The sequence below is a fragment of the Giraffa tippelskirchi genome, chromosome 11 (genome assembly GCF_054371585.1).
Source record: "Giraffa tippelskirchi isolate mGirTip1 chromosome 11, T2T-mGirTip1v1.2.pri, whole genome shotgun sequence".
Taxonomy (NCBI): domain Eukaryota; kingdom Metazoa; phylum Chordata; class Mammalia; order Artiodactyla; family Giraffidae; genus Giraffa; species Giraffa tippelskirchi.
Genome location: NC_137285.1, coordinates 27,716,105 through 27,738,048, shown reverse-complemented (window position 1 = coordinate 27,738,048; position 21,944 = coordinate 27,716,105). Strand labels below are relative to the sequence as shown.

Genomic DNA, 21,944 nt, shown 5'->3' with positions numbered 1-21,944 from the left:
GCACCTCATAGTCTCACATGGTGCCTTCCTCTACGAACTCTACCTGGTTTGGCCTCAAGACCCAACCACCTGGCACTGCCCAGACGCTAGCTCTTCCCTGAGCAGTGGAGCGAAAGACTGATACCGACTCTCTTAGAGCTCGCCCGCCTTTCCCATCAGGCCTCGCCCGTCTATCCAGGACCTTTTCCTCCACAGAGGATTCTGGGAGATGTAGTTTTCTGCCAGCCACTGGTCGTCACGTGACGTACTTCCGCCTGCGCCGCCCTGCGGCCGTAGAGGAGTACGCGCCTAACAGGCTGTATCCGGCAGGGCTTCTGTGCTCAGGGGCGGGGCGGGGATGTTCTGTTTCAGAGATGCGGAGCTAGCTGAGACGCGAAGTTACCCTGGCCCAGAACGTCCTGTGCCAGGGATCTTGACCAGCTGAGCCCCCACGGTCGATCCCGGCCTAGAGGCAGCCAGCTCGGCCTCGGTCCCTCCCGCATCAGGGCTGCGGAGTGGTACAAACTCATTGTCCAAGTTCCCTCTGCCCCGGCCCGGAGGCCCCTTCCCCACGAGGGACTCAGCCCCGGGTGGACAGGTGCCTGGCGCCAGCGGACCCAATCCGTGGGGCTCGAACCCCCTCTTGGTGGGCGGGGTGGGACCAGCAGGGATATCCTCAGAGTTCGGTTCTCTCCTCCGCAGCCTGCACGAAACAGCCCGGGATGGCCACCAGGTTCCCAACAGCTTCGCGTTCGGTAAGTAGGGACTTTCTCACTTAAGAAAGCTGAGTCCGCCGTGAGGGCGGACCTCTTCATCCCCTCACGGTCACACCAGGGCCTGAACTCACATATTCCCCGCCGTCCCCCTGAGTCTCCAGAAACGTACCTTGTCTTCTGGCACTTGGTGTCCGGTGCCCTGTCCGTAGGCAGTTACTCTGCTTTGTTGTCTACAGCGGACCCTGAATTCTGAGGGCAGTGAGGGCCCTTGTGAAGGAAATGATGCTCTATCGTTTCAGGTTTTCCACACCCAAGTACTGAGTTGTCTTCGCGTCCAGATTTTCAGGGCATCAGCAGGGAGATTACCTCCTTTTTGTTCATTAGCTTGTTCAGATGCTTGTATACTGAGTATCCTCGTGAGCTGGATCCAGAGATTGATGCTGGCAGTGCGAAGAAATCACGTACGTTTCTTGTTTTAGAGGAGCTGTGGTCTGGCGCACAGAGTCGTTGGGCAGGATGGCGGGGAAGGAGTTTAAGGATTCAAAGCAGGAAGGAGCAGTGTTGTGAGAGGAGAGAGCCAGTGGACCCTCTGGACCGTGCAGGTGGTTGGAGGACTGAACCAGAGGGAGACTTAACAGCGAATGCTGAACTCCTGAGCTGTTGGTACACCGGTGATGTTTCCGGTCTTGAGAACACTATTGGAAGAAGTATCCAGGGACAGAGTGTATGTAGCTTTTTTTTTTTTTTTCCTTTCTTTCCTTCTTTTAAGATTTATTTATCTTTGCCTGTGGCTGGGGGTGGTGGTGGCGGGGGTAGGTCTTCCTTGCTGCTCCGGCTTTCTCTAGTTGCTGTGAGTGGGGGCTACTCTCTAGTTACAGTGTCTGGGCTTCTCATTGAGGTGACTTCTCTTGTTGTGGTGCACAGACGCTGGGGCAAGCAGGCTTTAGTAGTTGCAACACGTGGGCTTAGTAGTTATGGTCCCTGGTCTCTAGCGCAGGGACTCAGTAGTTGAGGTGCAAGGGATTAGTTGCTGCGAGGCATGTGGGATCTTCCTGGACCAGGAATCAAACCTGTGTCCCCTGCACTAGCAGGTGGATTCTTTTACCACTAGACCCTCCGAGTGTAGCTTTGTAGGTATTGAATATGTGGTGCCTACAGTTGAGTCTGTAGCTCAGGTGGGAGTTTTCAACTAACATGTACCGATTCAAGGCACCTATATTAGTGCCTTTAACTATAGGAGTTATAGGTATAGGAGTAGAGCCCAAAAAGACCAAGTAGAGGCCTCAGGACAATGACAAGGGCTGCATTAAAGAGGGGCTGGGGTGCAGGTGAGGTGAGAGAACATTTGGAGAGTGGTTTTTCCCCTACAAAGTTGAGAAAAGAGAACTTCTTAGAAGCCATGATGTGAAGTGCCTCAAAAGTATTTCATAAGGCCAAAAAGTGCTTCTTGGATTTCAGAATTTATACGTCTTAAGCAGTTTTTCCAGAGCAAACAGAATGTTGGGTGTGCCTCAGATATTTACTTCCTAAGAGGTGAAGGAATCGCATTAGGCTGTGGACAACAGGATGTAAAGAAGTGACTAGTAATAGTATAGGTGGTAGTGGTTGTTCTTCAGTCACTTGGTCATGTCTGACACTTTGTGACCCCCATGAACTACAGCACACCAAGCTTCCCTGTCCTTCACTATCTCCCAGAGTTTGCTCAAATTCATGTCCATGGAGTCGGTGATGCCATCCAACCATCTCATCCTCTGTCACCCCCTTCTCCTGCCCTCAGTCTTTCCCAGCGTTAGGGTCTTTTCCAGTGAGTCAGCTGTTCGCATCAGGTGGCCAAAGTATTGGAGCTTTAGCTTCAGCATGTCTTTCCAGTGAATATGCAGGGTTGATTTCCTTTAGGGGTGTAGGTGGCGCTAGTGGTAAAAGAACCTGGCTGCCAGTGCGAGAGACAAGAGATACAGGTTCGATCCCTGGGTCTGGAAGATCCCCTGGAAAAGGAAATGGCGACCCTCACCAGTATTCTTGCCTGGAAAATCCCATGGACAGGAGCCTGGTGGGCCACAGTCCGCAGGGTCAAAATAAGTCAGACATGCCTGAAGCAACTTAGCACTTAGCACATGGACAGCAGGATGTAAAGAAGCAATTAGTAATAGTATTTTTTTAGGTGATCAAGTATGACAGGAAGGGTTTTGGTATCAGGGGGAAAGGATTTCATTGAGGTGGCCTGAGGGATACAATTAACCTCAAAAATCAATGACCATTTTGTCTTTAAACAATATTTATACAGAAAGTACAATGAGAGAATGTATTTGTGATAGCAATTAAGAAATATAAAATAAATGAACATTGTAAGTGTACAGGACCTATTAATAAAGAAGACTTTACAACAGTTAAATAACATTAGTAGACACCACTCTTGGCCTAGGCACTTGGTGTGTGTGACGTCATTAAAGCCTCAGGGCCCTGTGAGGCGAGTATGTCCCCATTGTACAGCTGAGGAAACTGGGGAGGCTGCCCACAGTCCCAAACTAGTAAAGGAAACAAGGAGACGAGGGTGGCAGAGCTAAGATTCAGACCCGCACCGAGTGTCTTCAGAGTCTGTGCTCTTATTGCCCTTAGGACCTAAGAGACTTTAACAAATGTAAACAGTATTTCCTTATTTTTGAGTACATGTATTTAGCAAACATTTATTGACTATTATGCCAGGTAATTTTCTAGGGTGTGCAGAGGTGAACAAAACTGACAGGGCCCATACCCCATGGAGGGTATGGGAGATGATAAGACATATCAGAGGAACATCATAAACAAAACTGTGGGTGTTTGTGCACATGAGAGTGGCTGGGTGGCTACTTGTCTTGGGGCAGCATTTAAGCAGAATCTGAATGACAACTTGAAGATCATGGGCAGATGAAGGCACAGTACATGAACTATTCCAGGCTTTGGAGGCAGCTAAGTCGGTGGCCTTATAGTGAGAACCAGTGGATGCATTGTATAGTGGAAAGAACGCATATGGCCAGAATGGGGAGCATGTGAGAGCAGGGCTAGCTTGTGAAAGGCCCTTTAAGTATGCAAATGATCATCTGGAAAGCCCAAGGAGTTTGTTGTATTTTATGTTTTATTTTGAAATAATTTCAAAACTAGAGAAGTGGCAAAAGTAGAATAAAATAACCTCCTGTATTGTATTCAAAAAAAAAAAAAAAACAACCACCCTTCACCCAGATTCCCCCATTGTTATTTTGCCAAGTTAGCTCTGTTATTCTTTCTTTACTTGTGTATGTGTGTGTTTGTGTACGTGAATTGGTATAAAAGGAACCACAGAGACTGAAGTTCATTGTTACTTTCTACCAGAGCCTGTTTCCCCTTTGCTTTGTTGTGCAGATGGGGAATGACTGATCATTTCACCTAAATAGGCATCATGCTGGTTTGGGACTGGATTGCTGCTTTAGTTGAACTTGGATCACCTTGTTTTCAAGGGGTGTGCTGATCACAGGCTCCTTCCTTGCATACTTTGTGTCCTCGGTATCTTGAAACCATGGGAGAATCAGTCTGCCTTTCCTGCCTGGTTCCTGCACTGACCACACTCAGCAAACATTCGGTGGGGAGAGCCTGCTGTCCAGGGTGGGCACCGAAGGCTCTACTGGTTTCTCTTTCTCTTGGTGTCATCCTCTCTCTCAGCTGAGCCCATCCTGCCTGTTCTCAGGCTGGACAAATGCCCTCAGCGAAGTAAACAGCCAGAAGCACTCTTAGCTCATCTGGGAAGAGCTCTCCCCTCTCTGGAATTTGGCTCATTTAGTTCTCCTTTCATCCGTGGGTCTCTGATGTTCATGGATTGTAATTTACCATTAATTTTCTAGTTGTAGCAGTGGTAGTCCAAATGTATGATTTTATTTATTGTGAATGAGTATTAGAAAATACTTACCATTAGATGAAATAAAATGTAACATCTTTGTATTTTGATAATTCATTGAAATTAAAAATTAATTTGTTGAGAATATATTTATACCATATTGAATCTATATACCATAAATGTTACTGAATTACTCAGGTCCTTTGGTTTCTTTTTTCTTTTTTAAAAATATGAATATATTTGAAATATAGTTGCTACACAATATTATGGTATTTTCAGATGTACTACATAGTGATTTGACATTTGCATACATTATGAAATGATATCTGCCCCAAGTTTAGTAGTCTGTCCCCATACAATATTATTGACCATATTTGTGTTATGCTGACTCCCCATGGCTAATTTGTTCTATAACTAGAGGTTTGTACCTCTTAATCCCCTTTACCTGTTTCACCATCCTTCCACTTCTGGTAACCACCTTTTTGGTATCTGTATTTATGTGTCTGTTTTTGTTCTGTTTATTTGTTCATTTAATTTTTTAGATTCCACATGTAAGAGAAGTCATATGGTATTTGTATTTCTGTCTGATTTATTACACTTAGCGTAATACCCTCTAGTTCTATCCATGTTGTCACAGATGGCAAGACTTTGGATTTCCTTTTAATGGATGAGTAATATTCTAGTGTGTGTGTGTGTGTGTGTGTGTGTGTGTGTGTGTATTGTTCGTTTATCCTTTCATCTGTCAGTAGACACGTTGCTTCCTGTATCTGGGCTATTGTGTTTTCTTTTTTTATGTCTTAATTGAAGGATCATTGTTTTACAGAATTTTGTTGTTTTCTGGCAAACCTCAACATGAATCAACCCCCTCCCTCTTGAATCGCCCTCCCGTCTTCCTCCCCATCCCACCCCTCTAGATTGATACAGAACCCCTGTTTGAGTCCTGAGACAGATAGCAAATTCCCATTGGCTATCTATTTTGTATATGGTAATATAAGTTTCCATGTTACTCACTCACTCCATACACCTGACCCTCTCCCCATGTCCATAAGTCTGTTCTCTATGTCTGTTTCTCCATTGCTGCCCTGCAAATAAATTCTTCAGTACCATCTTTCTAGATTCCATATATATGCGTTAGTATACAATATTTTGGAGAAGGAAATGGCAACCCACTCCAGTATTCTTGCCTGGAGAATCCTGTGGACAGAGGATCCTGGTGGGCTGCTGTCCATAGGGTTGCACAGAGTCGGACACGACTGAAGCGACTTAGCATGCATGCATGCATTGGAGAAGGAAATGGCAACCCATTCCAATATTCTTGCCTGGAGAATCCCAGGGACAGAGGAGCCTGGTGAGCTGCCATATATGGGGTTGCACAGAGTCGGACACAACTGAAATGACTTAGAAGCAGCAGCAGCATATGATATCTATCTTTCTCTTTCTGACTTACTTCACTCTGTATAATAGGCTTTAGGTTCATCCACCTCGTTAGAACTGACTTGAACACATTCCTTTTTATGGCTGAGTAATATTCCATTGTGTATATGTACCCCAACTTCTTTATCCATTCATCTGTCAATGGACATCTAAGTTGCTTCCGTGTTCTAGCTGTTATAAATAGTGCTGCAATGAACAATGGGATACAAGTGTCTTTTTCAATTTTGTTTTCCTCAGGGTGTATGCCTAGGAGTGGGATTGCTGGGTCACATGGTGGTTTTATTCCTAGTTTTCTCAGAAATCTCCATACTGTCTTCCATAGTGGCTGTATCAATTTACATTCCCACCAACAGTGCAAGAGCGTTCCCTTTGCTCCAAACCTTTTCCGGCATTTGTTGTTTGTAGACTTTTTGATGAGGGCCATTCTGACCGGTGTGAGCTGGTATCTCATTGTAGTTTTGATTTGCATTTCTCTAATAATGAGCGATGTTGAGCATCTTCTCACGTTTGTTAACCGTCTGTATATCTTCTTTGGAGAAATGTCTTATTTAGGTCTTTTTCCCACTTTTTGATTGGGTTGTTTGTTTTTCTGGCATTGAGTTGTATGAGCTGCTTGTAGATTTTGGAAATTAATCCTTTGTCGGTTGTTTCATTTGCTATTATTGTCTCCCATTCTGAGGGCTGTCTTTTCACCTTGTTTAGAGTTTCCTTTGCTGTGCAAAAGCTTTTAAGTTTAATCAGGTTCCACTTGTTTACTTTTGTTTTTATTTCCTTTACTCTAGGAAGTGGGTCATAGAGGATCTTGCTTTCATTTATGTCATCAAGTGTTCTGCCTATGTTTACCTCTAAGAGTTGTATAGTTTCTGGTCTTACATTTAGGTGTTTAATCCATTTTGAGTTTATCTTTGTGTATGGTGTTAGGAAGTGTTCTAATTTCATTCTTTTACATGTTGCTATCCAGTTTTCCCAGCACCACTTATTGAAGAGGCTGTCTTTGCCGCATTGTTCAGTCTTGCCTCGTTTGTCAAAAATAAGGTACCCATAGGTGCATGGGTTTATTTCTGGGCTTCCTATCTTGTTCCATTGGTCTATATTTCTGTTTTTGTGCCAGTACCATACTCTCTTGATGACTGTAGCTTTGTAGTATAATGTGAAGTCAGGAAGCTTGATTCCTCCAGCTCCATTCTTCTTTCTCAAGACTGCTTTGGCTATTTGGGGTCTTCTGTGTTTCCATATGAATTGTGAAACTTTTTGCTCTAATTCTGTGAAAAATGCCGTTGGTAATTTGATAGGGATTGCATTAAATCTGTAGATTGCATTTGGTAGTATAGTCATTTTCACAATATTGATTCTTCCTACCCAGAATATCTTTTCATCTGTTTTCTGTTTATGTCATCTTTGATTTCGTTCAACAGTGTCTTATAATTTTCTTTGTACAGTTCTTTTGTCTCCTTAGGTAAGTTTATTCTTAGATATTTAATTATTTTTGTTGCAATGGTGAATGGGATTGATTTCTTAATTTCTCTTTCTGATTTTTCATTGTTAGCATATAGGAATACAAGTGATTTCTGTGTATTGATTTTGTATCCTGAAACTTTGCTTAATTCACTGATTAGCTCTAGTAATGTTCTAATAGTCTCGTTTGAGTTTTCTATGCACAGTATCATGTCATCTGCAAACAGTGAGAGCTTCTTTTCCAATCTGGATTCCTTTTATTTCTTTTTTCTTCTCTGATTGCTGTAGTTAGGACTTCCAGAACTATGTTGAATAATAGTGGTGAAAGTGGACACCCTTGTCATGCTCCTGATCTTAGGGGGAATGCTTTCAGTTTTTCACCATTGAGAATAATGTTTGCTGTGAGCTTATCATATATGGACTTTACTGTGTTGAGGTGGTTTCCTTCTGTGCCCATTTTTTGAAGAGTTTTAATCATCAATGGGTGCTGAATTTTATCAAAGGCTTTTTTTTTGCATCTATTGAGATTATCATATGGTTTTTATCCTTTAATTTGTTAATATGGTGTATCACATTGATTGATTTGCATATGTTGAAGAATCCTTGCATCCCTGGAATAAACCCAATTTGATCATGGTGTGTGAGCTTTTTAATGTGTTGCTGAATTCTGTTTGCTAAAATTTTGTAGAGGATTTTTACATCTGTTTATCAGTGATACTGGCCTGTAGTTTTCTTTTTTTGTGTTGTCTTTGTTTGGTTTTGGTATCAGGGTGATGGCCTCATAGAATGAGTTTGGAAGTGTTCCTTCCTCTGCAGTTTTTTTAAAGAGTTTTAGAAGGATGGGCATTAGCTCTTCTCTAAATGTAGGATAGAATTCTGTGAAGCCATCTGGTCCTGGGCTTTTGTTTTTTGGGAGATTTTTTTTATCACAGCTTCCATTTCAGTGCTTGTACTTGGGTTGTTCCTAATTTCTATTTATTCCTGGTTCAGTCTTGGAAGATTAAACTTTTCTAAGAATCTGTCCATTTCCTCCAAGTTATCCGTTTTATTGCCATATAGTTGTTCAAAATAGTCTGTTATAATCATTTGTATTTTGCATTGTCTGTTGTAATCCCTCCTTTTTCACTTCTAATTTTGTTGATTTGATTCGTCTCTCTTTTTTTCTTGATGAGTCTGGCTAAGGGTTTGTCAATTTTGTTTATCTTCTCAAAGAACCAGCTTTTAGTTTTATTAATCTTTACTGTTGTTTCTTTCATTTGCTTTCCATTTATTTCTGCTCGGATATTTATGATTTCTTTCCTTCTACTAATTTTGGGGGGTTTTTTGTTCTTCTTTATCCAGTGGTTGTAGGTATAAAGTTAAGTTGTCTATTCGATGTTTTTCTTGTTTCTTGAGGTAAGATTGTATTGCTATAAACTTCCCTCTGCTTTTGCTGCATGCTATAGGTTTTGAGTTGTCATGTTTTCATTGTCATTTGTTTCTAGGAATGTTTTTGATTTCCCCTTTAATTTCTTCAGTAACCTGTTCATTACTTAGAAACATATTGTTTAATCTCCATGTGCCTGTGTTTGTTACAGTTTTTTTCTTGTAATTGATATCTAGTCTCATAGTGTTGTGGTCAGAAAAGATGCATGATACGATTTCAGTTTTCTTAAATTTACTGACGTTTGATTTGCGACCCAAGATGTGGTCTATCCTGGAGAATGTTCCATGTGCACTTGAGAAGAAGGTGTATTTTTCTGCATTGGATGGAATGTCCTGAAGATATCAATGAGATCCATCTCATCTAATATATCATTTAAGACTTTTGTTTCCTTATTAATTTTCTGTTTTGATGATCTGTCCATTGGTGTGAGTGGGGTGTTAAAGTCTCCTACTATTATTGTGTTACCATAAGTTTCTCCTTTTATGTCTGTTAGTGTTTGTCTTATGTATTGAGGTGTTGCTATGTTGGGTGCATAGATATTTACAATTGTCATATCTTCCTCTTGGATTGATCACTTGATTATTATATAGTGACCTTCCTTATCTTTTGTAATCTTCTTTATTTGAAGGTCTACTTTGTCCGATATGAGGATTGCTACTCCAACTTTATTTGCTTTCCATTTGCGTGGAATATATTTTTCCATCCTCTTACTTTCAGTATATATGTGTCTTGAGGTCTGAAGTGGGTTTCTTGTAGACAGCATATGTATATATATGGGTTTTGTTTTTGTATCCATTCAGCCAGTCTGTGTCTTTTGGTTGGAGCATTTAATCCATTTACATTTAAAGTAATTATTGATATATATGTTCCTACTGCCATTTTCTAATTGTTTGGGGTTGATTTTGTAGATCTTTTTTCTTCTGTTGTATTTCTTGACTATATAAGTCCTTTTTAACATTTGTTGTAACGCTGGTTTGGTGGTACTGACTTCTTTTAACTTTTGCTTGTCTGAGAAGCTTTTTATTTCTCCATCAATTTTGAATTAGATACTTGCCAGGTTGAGTAATCTTGGTTGTAGATATTTCCCTTTCAGTACTTTAAATATATCCTGCCATTCCCTTTTGGCCTGCAGAGTTTCTGCTGAAAGATCAGCTGTTAAAACGTATGGGCTTTCCCTTGTATGTTACTTGTTGCTTTTCTCTTGCTGCTTTTAATATTCTTTCTTTGTGTTTAATCTTTGTTAGTTTGATTACTATAATAATATAATAATAAAATAATAATAAAATAATAATAGGCTTAAAAATGTTTTTAAATTAAAACTAAAAAAAGAGAAAAAAGAAGAATAAAAGAATGAAAGAAAAGCACCACAGAACTGCAAAAGGCCAACACAGAGGCAGAGTTTTATAGCAACAATAAAAAGTGTGATTGAAAAAAAAAAATCGCAAGCTTAATTAGATTTAATAGTGCTAATAAAATTGACAACTACAACAGAGGAAAGGAAAGAAAAAAAATCCAAAAGAAACTACAGAACAAGTCAAAATATAAGAATACTAAATATTTTTCTTGAGTCACTGCTGTCAGCATTCTTTCCCTTTCTGGGAATATCAATCCACCTCGCCCCACTAGGGTGCCTTCCAACACTGCGCTGGTTTCTGGACCTGATGTGGGGGCAGCTCAGACTCTAATCTGGTCCTACTCCTGTGTGTTGTTGTCTCCAATGTCCACAGCTATCAGAGCTAGTGTGTTTTCTTGTGTGGGAACTCTCAATGTCCTTTTATATATTCCATAGACACAGTGTTTGCCTAGCTGATCATGTGGATTTAATCTGCAGCTTGTACAGCTGGTGGGAGGGTTTTGGGCCCTCTTCCTTAGCCACAGTGCTCCTGGGTTTCAACTGTAGTTTTATTTGCACCTCTGCATGTGAGTCGTCCACTTGGGTTTGCTCCTGAGGCTGCTCTGGAGGACTTGGGTCTGCCCCAGTGAGGGCCAGGTGTGGAGGTAGTGCAGCTGCTTGGGTCACAGGGGTTCTGGAAGTACCAGGTACTCAGGGGAGTTGGCAGCTAGAGCAACAGGAAATATAGTGCTCTAGAAGGGTATCGCAACCAGTATTGGCCAATACACTCCAGTATTCTTGCCTGGAAAAACCCTCTGACAGAGAAGCCTGGCAGGCCACAGTCCACAGGGTCGTAAAGAGTTGGACATGCCTGAAGTGATCTTGCATGCATGGATGCAAGACTTTTTTTGCTTGTGGCAGCTCTGCCCCAGTGAGGGTTGGATGTGAAGGTCGCGCAGCTGCTTGGGTCATGGTGGGGGACCCTGGTGGCACCAAGTGTGCAGGGACACGGACTGCCTCAGCCGCAGGAGTTATTGGCCCTATCAGAGTCTTTTTTCAAGCATCTGATAGCTGGTGATCAGAAGGCCTCTTTGGCCAGTCTTTCTCTGTAGCTCCGCCTGTTCAGGCACTTACAGGAATCCCTTGCCTGCGGTCCTTCTCTGTTGTTGGGCACGTCAGGCATATAGAGGCCCCCCGCCTGGGGTCCTACTCTGTAGTTTGGTGCATCAATCCCTTATAGGAGCACCCTGGGTGGGGTCCTACTCTGTAGTTCAGTGCATCAGGCGCTTGATGGGCCAGCCTCTCCATTGTTCAGCTGCCAGTGCTGGCGTGTGGGGAGAGAGAGGCTATGGCGATGACTACACCCCCTACACATGATTCAGCAGTATCGCCTTGCTTCCATGGCTGGCTGTCTTTCTTCCACAGGCATTTCCCACTGCAATCTCCTCCCTCACGTCCCCTCAGTCCGTCTCTCTTCAGTCAACAGCAGCCCTCGCCCTGGGGTTGCTCCACAATCCTATGCACAGCTCCCAGCCACTGTGCCTTCTGGGGGACCTGTGTCCCTGTCCGGGGTATGTATGGCTGTGGCAAGGACTGTCTGATTCTCATTCCATTTAAGCTGCCACAGATCAGCTGTTTCACTCTCAGCCTTAAATGTTTCTCCTCTGACTCAGACAGTTGCCCTGATGTGGGCATCGGACCCCTGCTTCAGTTCCCCCACCCACAGAGGACAGGTCCCATCCTACTAATACACCTGTTTCTCCCCCTAGTCCCTTCGTCCTACCAAGTTTTGCATGGTTCTCTATATTCTTTTCTGGTGGTCAGGTACTCCTGTACACTCTCAGTTGGTGTTCTGCAAGCACTTCTGTGTCTGAAGGTGTATTCCTGATGTATCTGTGGCGAGAGATGTACTCCACGTCCACCTACTCCCCTGCCATCTTGTTCCCTATTGTGTTTTCTTTTCCTCTACATTTATGTATTTTATCACATGTATTTTTGGTTAGGTTTTTCTCTATTTTTAAGCTATATTCCTGAGTACTTTATGTCAATTTGTGTTGTGGTTTTTCTTATTACATTTTCAAGTTGGTTACTGTTGATGTATCAGAGAGCTATTGCATGTTGATTTTGTTAAAAAAAAATTGCTGCCCTGTAGATGTGTCTTATTGATTCTCATGTTATGCCAGCTGTTTCTCTTAGGATTTTTAGTCAGAAAATCAGATGTTTTTAGATAATGAGAGTAGTTTTTCCTCCTTGCTTAGTGTTTATCACTGGTATTTTGCTTTGTTCCCACTGTTCCAGGTCTTCTGGGACAGCGCTGACTAGTAGAGTTGATATGAAGATTTCAACTTGTTTCTGAAGAACAATTTCAAATTATTCCTGATTTTAGAGGAAACACTTCTAATGTTTCACACAAAGTATGATATTTTTTATAGGCTTAGGGAAATTACTTTTACCTGTAACAAACTGAATTCTGATTTTTGAAAGTGTTAAATTTCATCATAGTACTTTGTTTCATCTATTGAGATGATTGTACTCCATTAATATACTAATGTTACTTATTTCTTTGTTACAGTTTTGTTTTGTTTTTTAAAAGTTTGGACTGTCCTTTAATTTTTTAGATCAATTTCCTTCATAGGTTATTGTTTATGCATGTATAGGACTCACTTTAATGTTTTTATCTAAATATTCGTTAGTATTTTTATCTAGACTTTTAAAAAATATTCATTTTACTTATTTGACTGCACTGGCACTCAGACAGTGTCATGTGTGGGAACTGTTCTCTGAAGCCCTGCACCACTGGGATCTAGTTCCCTGAACAGGAATCAAACAAAGGCCCCCTGCATTGGGAGTGCAGTCTTAACCACTAGATCACCAGGGAGGTCCCTGCTAGGTTTTGGATTTTTTATAGGATTTATTTTTTCATTTATTTTTGGCTGAGCTAGGTCTTCACTGCTGCTCTTGGGCTTTCTCTAGTTGTGGCAATTGGGGGCTATTCTCTAGTTGCAGTGCTTGGGCTTCTCACTGAGGTGGCTTCTCTTGTTGCAGAGCACAGGCTCTAGAGTGTGGGTTCAGTAGTTGTTGCCCTGTGGCATGTCAATCTTCCCAGACCAGGGATCGAACTTGTGTCCCCTGCATTGGCAGGCAGAGTCTTAACCAGTGGACACCTAGAGTAGCCCTAGGTATTTTTAACAAATGAAGTTGTGAAAGTTGTGCTGTCTTGCCTTCTCTGTGAGATCATACAAGTTTGTATGATGAGTTTCCCATCATTTCCTGGCTCTATATTTAATTGAAGAAATTTTCTGTTTCTCAGATTTTGATAAAACTTACTTTTATAGATAGTGTGGGGCTGTTTACTTTATGGAGAGGGTATACCTCTCATTACTATTTCAGTGTATTTTATGATCATGGACTAATCAATCTTGTCTTCCTAATTCTTTCTGGGAAAATTTTGGCTACTTTTATTTTCCTAGGAAAGTTTCTATTTCTTCTAAGTTTTCATATTTATTGGAACAAATGTATAAATATAGTCAATTCTGCTGTCGTGTTTGCTTTAAAAATGTAAATTTGTTTCAATATGTTAGGGAATGCTGTGAGCTTTCTGATTTCAGGCAAACCTCTTTTCACCATTTTATAATAAACTAGAGTGCTTCTGACACAAACATTGGGTCTTTTATAAGGTACAGTGCCATGTTTATGGTGGTATTTATATATTTCTTAACCATTAAACATGTATAAAACTGTATTGTTTTATTAAGATTTTTTATTTTCTTTTTTTCATGTGTGGTGATAAAGGTGTTATACCCCAGCCCCGTTCTTCCCATAAGCCTGAGACTTTTCATAGTGGTGATTTTTTTTTTTTTGTAAATACATATCACATTATAGCAGAACTGCCTGTGTATAGTGATCGCTTACAAATTTTAAAATCGCTTCTCTATCCTAGCATTATGTACCCTGTCTTGGTTGTAATAGTTTTCTTTTCCTCATTTCTTGATTATGCTTGTCCAATTAAAAAAATTTTAGTAATTCTTTTGTATTTTATTTTTATTCTTATCAAGCTTAAAAATAGTAAAAGGCTTAAAATAGGGCTCCTGGTTGACTGCCCACCCCCCACAGCCCTAGCATAGATGTTTGTTTCCCTCTACAAAACTAAAACCTTCTTGAGGCCAGAATAGGTTTCACTCATCCTGAAATCTTCAGAACCCAAAAGAATGTGTGGCACATGGAGGCTCAATTATTATTAATATTTTTAATTCTCTCTCAAAAGAACTCAATTATTATTAATATTTTTAATTCTCTCTCAAAAGAAGTGGTGGCCTGGGCACAGGAGGCACAGGAGGCAGACTGTGGAGGATATTCTCCTTTCCTGAGTCCTCTACATCTTTGCCATGTCTCCAACTGTAATTGCAGCCTATTGAGTAATGTGTGTGTTGTTACAGGGGTTGTTGTCATTCACGGATATATCTATGCAGTTCAGCTGGGAAGAGTGGCAGCTGCTGGATTCTGTGCAGAAACACCTGTACCGGGATGTGACTCTGGAAAACTATAGTAACCTGGTGTCTGTAGGTAAGTTCAGCTTAGTGAGCCTGTACGAGCCCAGATCATGAGTCATAAGTCACCATTGCCTTTTCTTTTGTTGATCTACCCTGAAGCCTCTGGAGGTCACATATTCTTAGCCCCTGCTGAACCCTCAGCTCCTCACTGTCATCTTCCCCAAGTGAAAACAAGCTGCTTCCTTTCCTCCCTCCTGATCCCTTAGTCCCCAGCAGTCTGACTACGTCCTCTGTGACTTTCCCTTAACAGGGTATCATGGTACCAAACCTGATTTAATCTTCAAGTTGGAGCAAGGAGAAGAGCCATGGATCATAAACTCGGAAGTTTCCCATCAGAGCTGTCCAGGTGGGTGAACAGATACCATGAAGATGGGAGGTGGGGAGTAAACTGGGTTGGCATTCAGGCAGTGTCATGTGTGGGAACTGTTCTCTAACCCCTTGCACCATTCAAGCAGCTTGGGATGAGCCTAAGAGTCCTCAAGTGAGGGCTGTCACTTTCCTCCCATGACTCTAAGAGGCTGGTGGGCCGTTCTCTGCACACTGCTCAAAGGTTGCTTTCTGGGTTAGTTTCCTTCCCTTGAGCACATTCCTTACTGTGGTCATGGGTCTTATTTTCCCTTTTGCCTCTGCAGTTAATTCCCGCAACTTTACCTGCAGTCTTTTCCTTCTCTCCTCTTGACTGTCTTAGGAGGTTTCATTGCTTCCTTCACTCTTCTCACGCTAGTCATTATTTGGAAATTACAACTGCTACCTTCTTGGGCACTTTTCTTTCTCTTTTTTGGCCACACTTTATGGCTTGCAGGATCTTACTTCCTCGACCAGGGATAGAACCCATGCCTCCTGCAGTGGAAACATGGAGTGTTAAGCACCAGGCACTGGGGAAGTCCCTTGGGCACTTTTCTGAAAAGAATTCTGCAGCCTAGCCTTAAGTGGTTTTTTATCACCTTACGTTTGTTTCCCTGACTCCTCTTTCTCTTCCCTTTCAAGTTGTTCAAGTTTGGGCTTCTCCTGTATATTGTAACTCAGAAGGGTTCTTGCATCCTGAAAATTGAAACTTTTTCCTCCCAGTGTTGTAACAGCAGAGCTGCCAACCCCCTCCTCTCTTCTTCCTGCACTTTGGTCCCAGCATTATATGCTTCAGGACAGAGCTCTTGATCTCCCATTCTGCATTCTTAGTGGCAGAAATTGGAAGGCACTTCCAAAATTGCTCTTGCTCTTCAGTTTTCCCACCACTTTCTTCTTTGGGGAAGAAAATGTTTTTAGCAACCAGTTCTGAGGAAGCAGGATAGCAACTGAGGTCCCCAGTACAGCAGTCATGTCCTAGGGTGACTGAGGCTTGTGTCTGACGGGTGCTGTCAAGACTTTGCCCTGCTGTTGCTGCCTTCCTTTAACCTTGCCTTTCTGTCACTCTCATTATCACAGTGTTCAGGCCTCACAGATGGACTTTCCCATTCTCTTTACATCTTTTGTCTGACCTTAAATGTGACCTTCTTCAGGGCTGTTTTGGCATCCCTTTTAATTTGCATGTGTGCCCTAGAAGACCTCATCCCTCATGTCATTCAGTACCTTGTATATGCTGTTGATGCCTGCTTTTTACTGAGCACTGAACTTAGGTGTAACTGCCTACCTGCTTCTCTGTTTGAATATTTAGTGAAGATCTCCAGTGTAATAAGATTCAAAACAAAGTCCTTTGTCTTTCTCCAAACATGTTTCTCTCCCAGTGTTTTAAGTCTCAAAAAGCAGTACCTCCTGCTTCTCAAGTCTCAAATCTAGGAGTTTCTCTTGCTTCTGTCTAAAATGTTTTTGCCTTAATTTTTTTATGGCTCAATCCCTGTTTTAATATCTCATTGTACCATCCTAAACATTATACCTAGCTATTACATGCCCTGTTAATTCACCTTTTTAGTAAACTCCTGAAATTATAAAATTGGCATAAATAGTTGTCAGTGGCTTCTATTAATAAGTACAGGCTAAATTTTTTAAACTTCTATTTCTGTAGAGGGATTTATTTTGGTTTGATTCACTTCCTTTTCCCCCCTCACTTGGTTATATGGTGTGTGTGCACTTGGCCAGTATTTTTTTTGAACTAGTGTCAGAGGCCTGGACCAGAAGAAAAAGCCTTATTACATAGCAGTTCTAAAGCACTTTAATTCTATATCAGGTTTATTTATGATTTTTAAATTACAGTTGTTTTTTTTTCTTAGACGGTTGGGAAGAATGGTACCAGAAAAATCATGATGAACTTGAAAGTGTTGAGAGAAGCTATGCTTGTAATGCATTTGGAAAATTTCATCTGAGCAAAACCCATATTTCTTCAAGACAAAGACTCCTTAAATATAACACACATGGAAGAAGTTTGACACAAAACTTAACTTCAGCCACAAGCTGTCTAAGAAAGAATACTGATCAGTTTCATGGGTATGAAGAATCATATTTTATTAAGCATCAAAGAACTCATAGTATAGAAAAAAACTGTGTATGTAATGAATGTGGGAAAGCTTTTCGTTGTAAATCACAGCTCATTGTACATCTCAGAATTCATACAGGAGAGAGACCATACGAGTGTACTAAATGTGAAAGAGCCTTCAGTGCCAAATCAAACCTCAATGCTCATCAGAGAGTCCACACAGGAGAAAAGCCCTACTCCTGTATCGAGTGTGGGAAAGTCTTCTCTTTCAGGTCACAACTCATTGTCCACCAGGAAATTCACACAGGAGGGAAACCTTATGGTTGCAGTGAATGTGGGAAAGCCTACAGCTGGAAATCACAACTGATTTTACACCAGAGAAGCCATACAGGAGTGAAACCATATGAATGCAGTGAATGTGGGAAAGCCTTTAGTTTGAAGTCACCATTCGTTGTGCACCAGAGAACTCATACGGGAGTGAAACCCCATAAATGCAGTGAATGTGGGAAAGCCTTTAGGAGTAAGTCATACCTCCTTGTTCACATTAGGATGCACACAGGAGAAAAACCCTATCAATGCAGTGACTGTGGCAAAGCCTTCAATATGAAGACACAACTTGTTGTGCATCAGGGAATTCATACAGGAAATAATCCTTATCAATGCAGTGAATGTGGGAAAGCCTTTGGTAGGAAGGAACAGCTCACTGCACATCTGAGAGCTCATGCAGGAGAGAAACCTTATGGATGCAGTGAGTGTGGGAAGGCTTTCAGCAGCAAATCATACCTCGTTATACACAGGAGAACACACACAGGAGAGAGACCCTATGAATGTAGTTTCTGTGAGAGAGCCTTTTGTGGGAAGTCACAGCTAATTATACATCAAAGAACTCACTCAACAGAGAAGCCCTATGAATGCAGCGAATGTGAAAAAGCCTATCCCAGGAAGGCATCACTTCAAATACACCAGAAAACTCATTCAGGAGAAAAGCCATTTAAATGCAGTGAGTGTGGGAAAGCATTCACTCAGAAGTCATCTCTCAGTGAACATCAAAGAGTTCATACAGGAGAGAAACCATGGAAATGCTCTGAGTGTGGGAAATCCTTCTGTTGGAATTCAGGGCTTCGTATACATCGAAAAACTCACAAGTGAGAAATCAGAACAGAGTAGATGTTGGATGCATTCTCACAGAAGTTGATTCTCAGGAGACTTCAGATGATAATAGAAGCAGGATACATAAGCAGGAATACCTAAAAATACATTCTAATCAAATTAGTCATGTGGGAGGGGGACCAATCATATTTGGAGTGAATATGCAAAAGCTTTCAGAAATAAGTCATGCAAATCTTCATACACGAGAGAATGGTTGAAGGAGTAAAGAGCAGTAATGGTATATACAGTAGCATAATTAGGAAGATTTAATTTGGGGATTGCATATTAAGTCCATATAAATTTGATAAATCAGGAAAGCAGTTTCCCATAGAAGATGTGTTACATGGAGAGTCATGTTCCAGATTTGATGCTATTTTGGAGTGAAGAAGGTCCTTCTTGGTGGAGGATAAAATAGTTTTGTTTTGTTTTTATAGTATGTAACTAATAGGAAAATAGCAAAGAACATATTCTGAAGGTTCAGGGGCATGGAGTATGACTTTCCTGAGTAACACAGCGTAGCATTTTTTTAAATTTTGGTATTTTTTTAAATGTAACTTGTTATATTTGATAATTTGTGGAATAACATCCTCCAATATTCTCCATATTAAATGCTAAGTATCAGTATTGTCTCTTTATTTCTTAGCAATATAACTAAAATGATGTGACTTTTAATAAATGAAAGGATTTGTTTTTACTCCAAATGAGTTTACTTATTCAGTAAGTGGGTCTGTCAGTTATTACAGGGCTGCTTTCCAAGAGCACTCATGGTAATGAAGATTGATTGTATTTAGTAATTCAGTGTCTGCTCCCCATTAATTGATAAGAGTGGCTTAGAATTCTCCAGCGAAATACCCCTCCTGTGTTGTGCACATCCTTGTGTGTCTCAGGGTGTCCTTCCCACCAGCCATAGGTGAGCATTCTGTCCCGGTTGAGTCATGGTAACCTCTTTTCCAGGAGTTTGAGTCTCTAATTCAGTAACACATGAACCAGAAGGGAAATAATCAGAATTCATTCTTGTCCCACAGTTTTACTAAGACCATCAATCAGTTCCTGCTATTTCAATTTCTCAGAATAACTGGATGTTCTGAACCTGGTTTTCTGGTGTTCTGTGTGCTTCCTCATATTTGCAATAAAAATATTATTTTATGCTAATGTTAAGAAGAATGAGTTCTATTTCTTGTAACTGAAGGGCTTTAGTTGGTAAGTTGTTTTGCTGGAATAAACTGTTAGAAAACTGTTGGATAGAAAACTGTTAAAAGTGGGGTGTGTGGTTTAGGTTTATTCCTAAGAAGAAAATCTTTCAGATTCCTGCTTATATCCCAAAGTGGATACTTTTTAGCTCATGGTATGAAATAGTGTTGTTGCTTATGTACACCAAGAACCTTGTAGACTCTGTTGATAAGATTCTGGCAACACTCAGGAGCTACTTTCCTACAAAAGTTTTAAATTTATGAGGAAATCTGGGACATCAGATGAAATGGCTAGTTCTGGTTCCATCAGCTCTTAAACACAAGGCCAGACTTGAAGGCCTGAATCTCATCTCAGGGAAGAGTTGTCAGCAGCTTTCTGACATTGTGGAAATAATTGTTTACTCAAGAGTTGTAGGGTTGAGACGATAGAAATCAAAGACACAGTTGCTGAAGTACAGAGTCATCTACCTTAAGTGTGCACCAATCCCTTATGTAAACATGTTAGAAAAGTGTCTCTTGATAATTGATCATTTGAGTAGAGATACTTTTGAAGAATCTGAGGACTCAACCTAGCAAACTCATGATACACTTTGTATGCTTGTCACTCAGGGATACAGCCTAGATGTTTGCAAACTGCAGACCATAGGCCAAATACAGATTGTTGATACTTTTATGGATGGCAAGCTAAGAAGCTTTTACATTTTTAAATGGTTTTAAAAAGCTCCAAACTACTTTATGAAATGACAAAATTATTTGAAATTAAAATTTCAGTGTCCATCAGTCGAGTTTCATTGGAACACAGCCAGCCATAATCTGGCTGTACATTGCTTATACACTGCAGTGGCAGCGTTGAGTGGTTGTGGCAGACAGAGTATTGCCCCCAGAACCTGCTAACTCCTGATGTAGAAGCCCTTCCTTCCCAGAAAAAGTGGGTCATGCCTTGTAGGAGGAAGCTTATTCTTCCAGTACCCCATGTCTCAGTTACCAGCTGTGTCCAAATGTACTCTTTTTTTTATAAGGACATTGATCATATTGACTTAGGTCTCATTGTATTGATCTAATTTTAACTTAATTATCTCTATAGAGGCCCTGTCTCTAATTCACGTTCTGAGATACTGGGGGTTAGGAATTCAGTGTATTTTTGACAGAATGCAATTCAATCCATAACAGTCTGCCATCCTGCCCCCCAACCCCACCAAATTCATGTTCTTCTCACATGCAAAGTGCATTCACCCCTGCCCAACATTCCCCCCACCCAAATCTTAATCCACTCCAGCATCAACTCTAAATCCAGAATCTCATCCAAATCAGATACAGGTGAGATCTCAGATATGATTCATCCTGGGGCAGTATTCCTCTCCATTTGTGAACCTATGAAACCAAAAAAGTTATCTGTTACCAAAAGTTATCTGCTACAATAATCAGATAGGCATGGGATAGACATTCCCATTCCAAAAGGAAGAAATTGTCAGGATAAGGGGCATTATGAGTGCCAATCAAGCCCCAAAACTAGCAGGGTAAATTCCATTAGATGTTAAGGTTTGAGAATAAGACTCTGTAGCTAAATGCTCTGTCCTCTATGCCCAGTTGGAGAAGGAAATGGCAACCCACTCCAGTATTCTTGCCTGGAGAATCCCAGGGACGGCGGAACCTGGTGGGCTGCCGTCTATGGGGTCGCACAGAGTCGGACACGACTGAAGCGACTTAGCAGCAGCAGCTATGCCCAGTAGGATGGTGGCCCTGCCTCTTCAATCCTGAACAGTGGGGCAGCTCTCTGGAATTGAAAAGGAGGCTTCACCCTCTGGAACCAAGAAAGCAGCCCCACCCTCAGTCTGTGTCCACAGCTAGATAGCTCTATGAACCTGTTTCTTGCCTGTAGAATCTCAGTAGTTTGACAAAGTTCCTTCATTTTAACCTTTCTCTGTTCCCTTGTGTCCAAGTTGGTAGCATTTCTGCCAAAATGACTGATTGGATTGATAAGTCACATACCCATAATCTCTTGAGCAGTGTCTGGCCACATGCTTGGTGTTCTCTCCAGAGCTTGCTTTCTTGCTTTTTGCAATATGAGTAAGCTGAGAGTCTTCCAAACCTTTGTAATCTAGTTCCTTTATGCTTAACAATACAGTCTCAGTTTACCTCTGTCCTCATATTTTACTATCAGCATCAAGGAAAAGGTAAGTCATGCCTTCAACACCTAGCTTAGAAATCTCTCCAGCTAAATATCCCAATTCATCACTCACAAGTTCTGTCCTCTGGTAAATGCTGGAACACATGTCAGTCAAGTTATCTGCCACTTTTCTCTAATTTCCAATAACTTGTCCTTCATTTTTATCTGACACCTCACCAGTAGTACCTTAACATTCTCATATTTCTACCAAGAATGCCCTCAAAGCAATCTGGGCCTTTTCTATCAAGTACCTCAGAACTCTTCCATCAGCTACCAATTCCAAAGCCACTTCCA

At 41.3% G+C, this 21,944-nt stretch overlaps 1 protein-coding gene across 4 annotated transcripts in view; it reads left to right on the top strand.

Moving 5' to 3' along the window:
- Positions 1-266: 266 nt before the first annotated feature.
- The window catches only part of LOC145527080 (uncharacterized), a 55,217-nt gene continuing 33,539 nt past the window's right edge, over positions 267-21,944 (top strand). Inside the window, exons 1-6 of one of the 4 annotated variants that reach the window (XM_081544474.1) lie at positions 394-497; positions 682-734; positions 1,175-1,419; positions 14,624-14,750; positions 14,988-15,083; positions 16,942-18,289. In XM_081544474.1, the coding sequence (XP_081400600.1) occupies positions 14,651-14,750; positions 14,988-15,083; positions 16,942-18,289 (1,544 nt within the window). In that variant the 5' untranslated portion in view covers positions 394-497; positions 682-734; positions 1,175-1,419; positions 14,624-14,650. Of the gene's footprint in view, positions 578-659; positions 735-1,174; positions 1,420-14,623; positions 14,751-14,987; positions 15,084-16,941; positions 19,449-21,944 lie in introns of those variants that run through there. The other 3 variants (XM_081544481.1, XM_081544490.1, XM_081544484.1) reach the window with 3 other exon arrangements.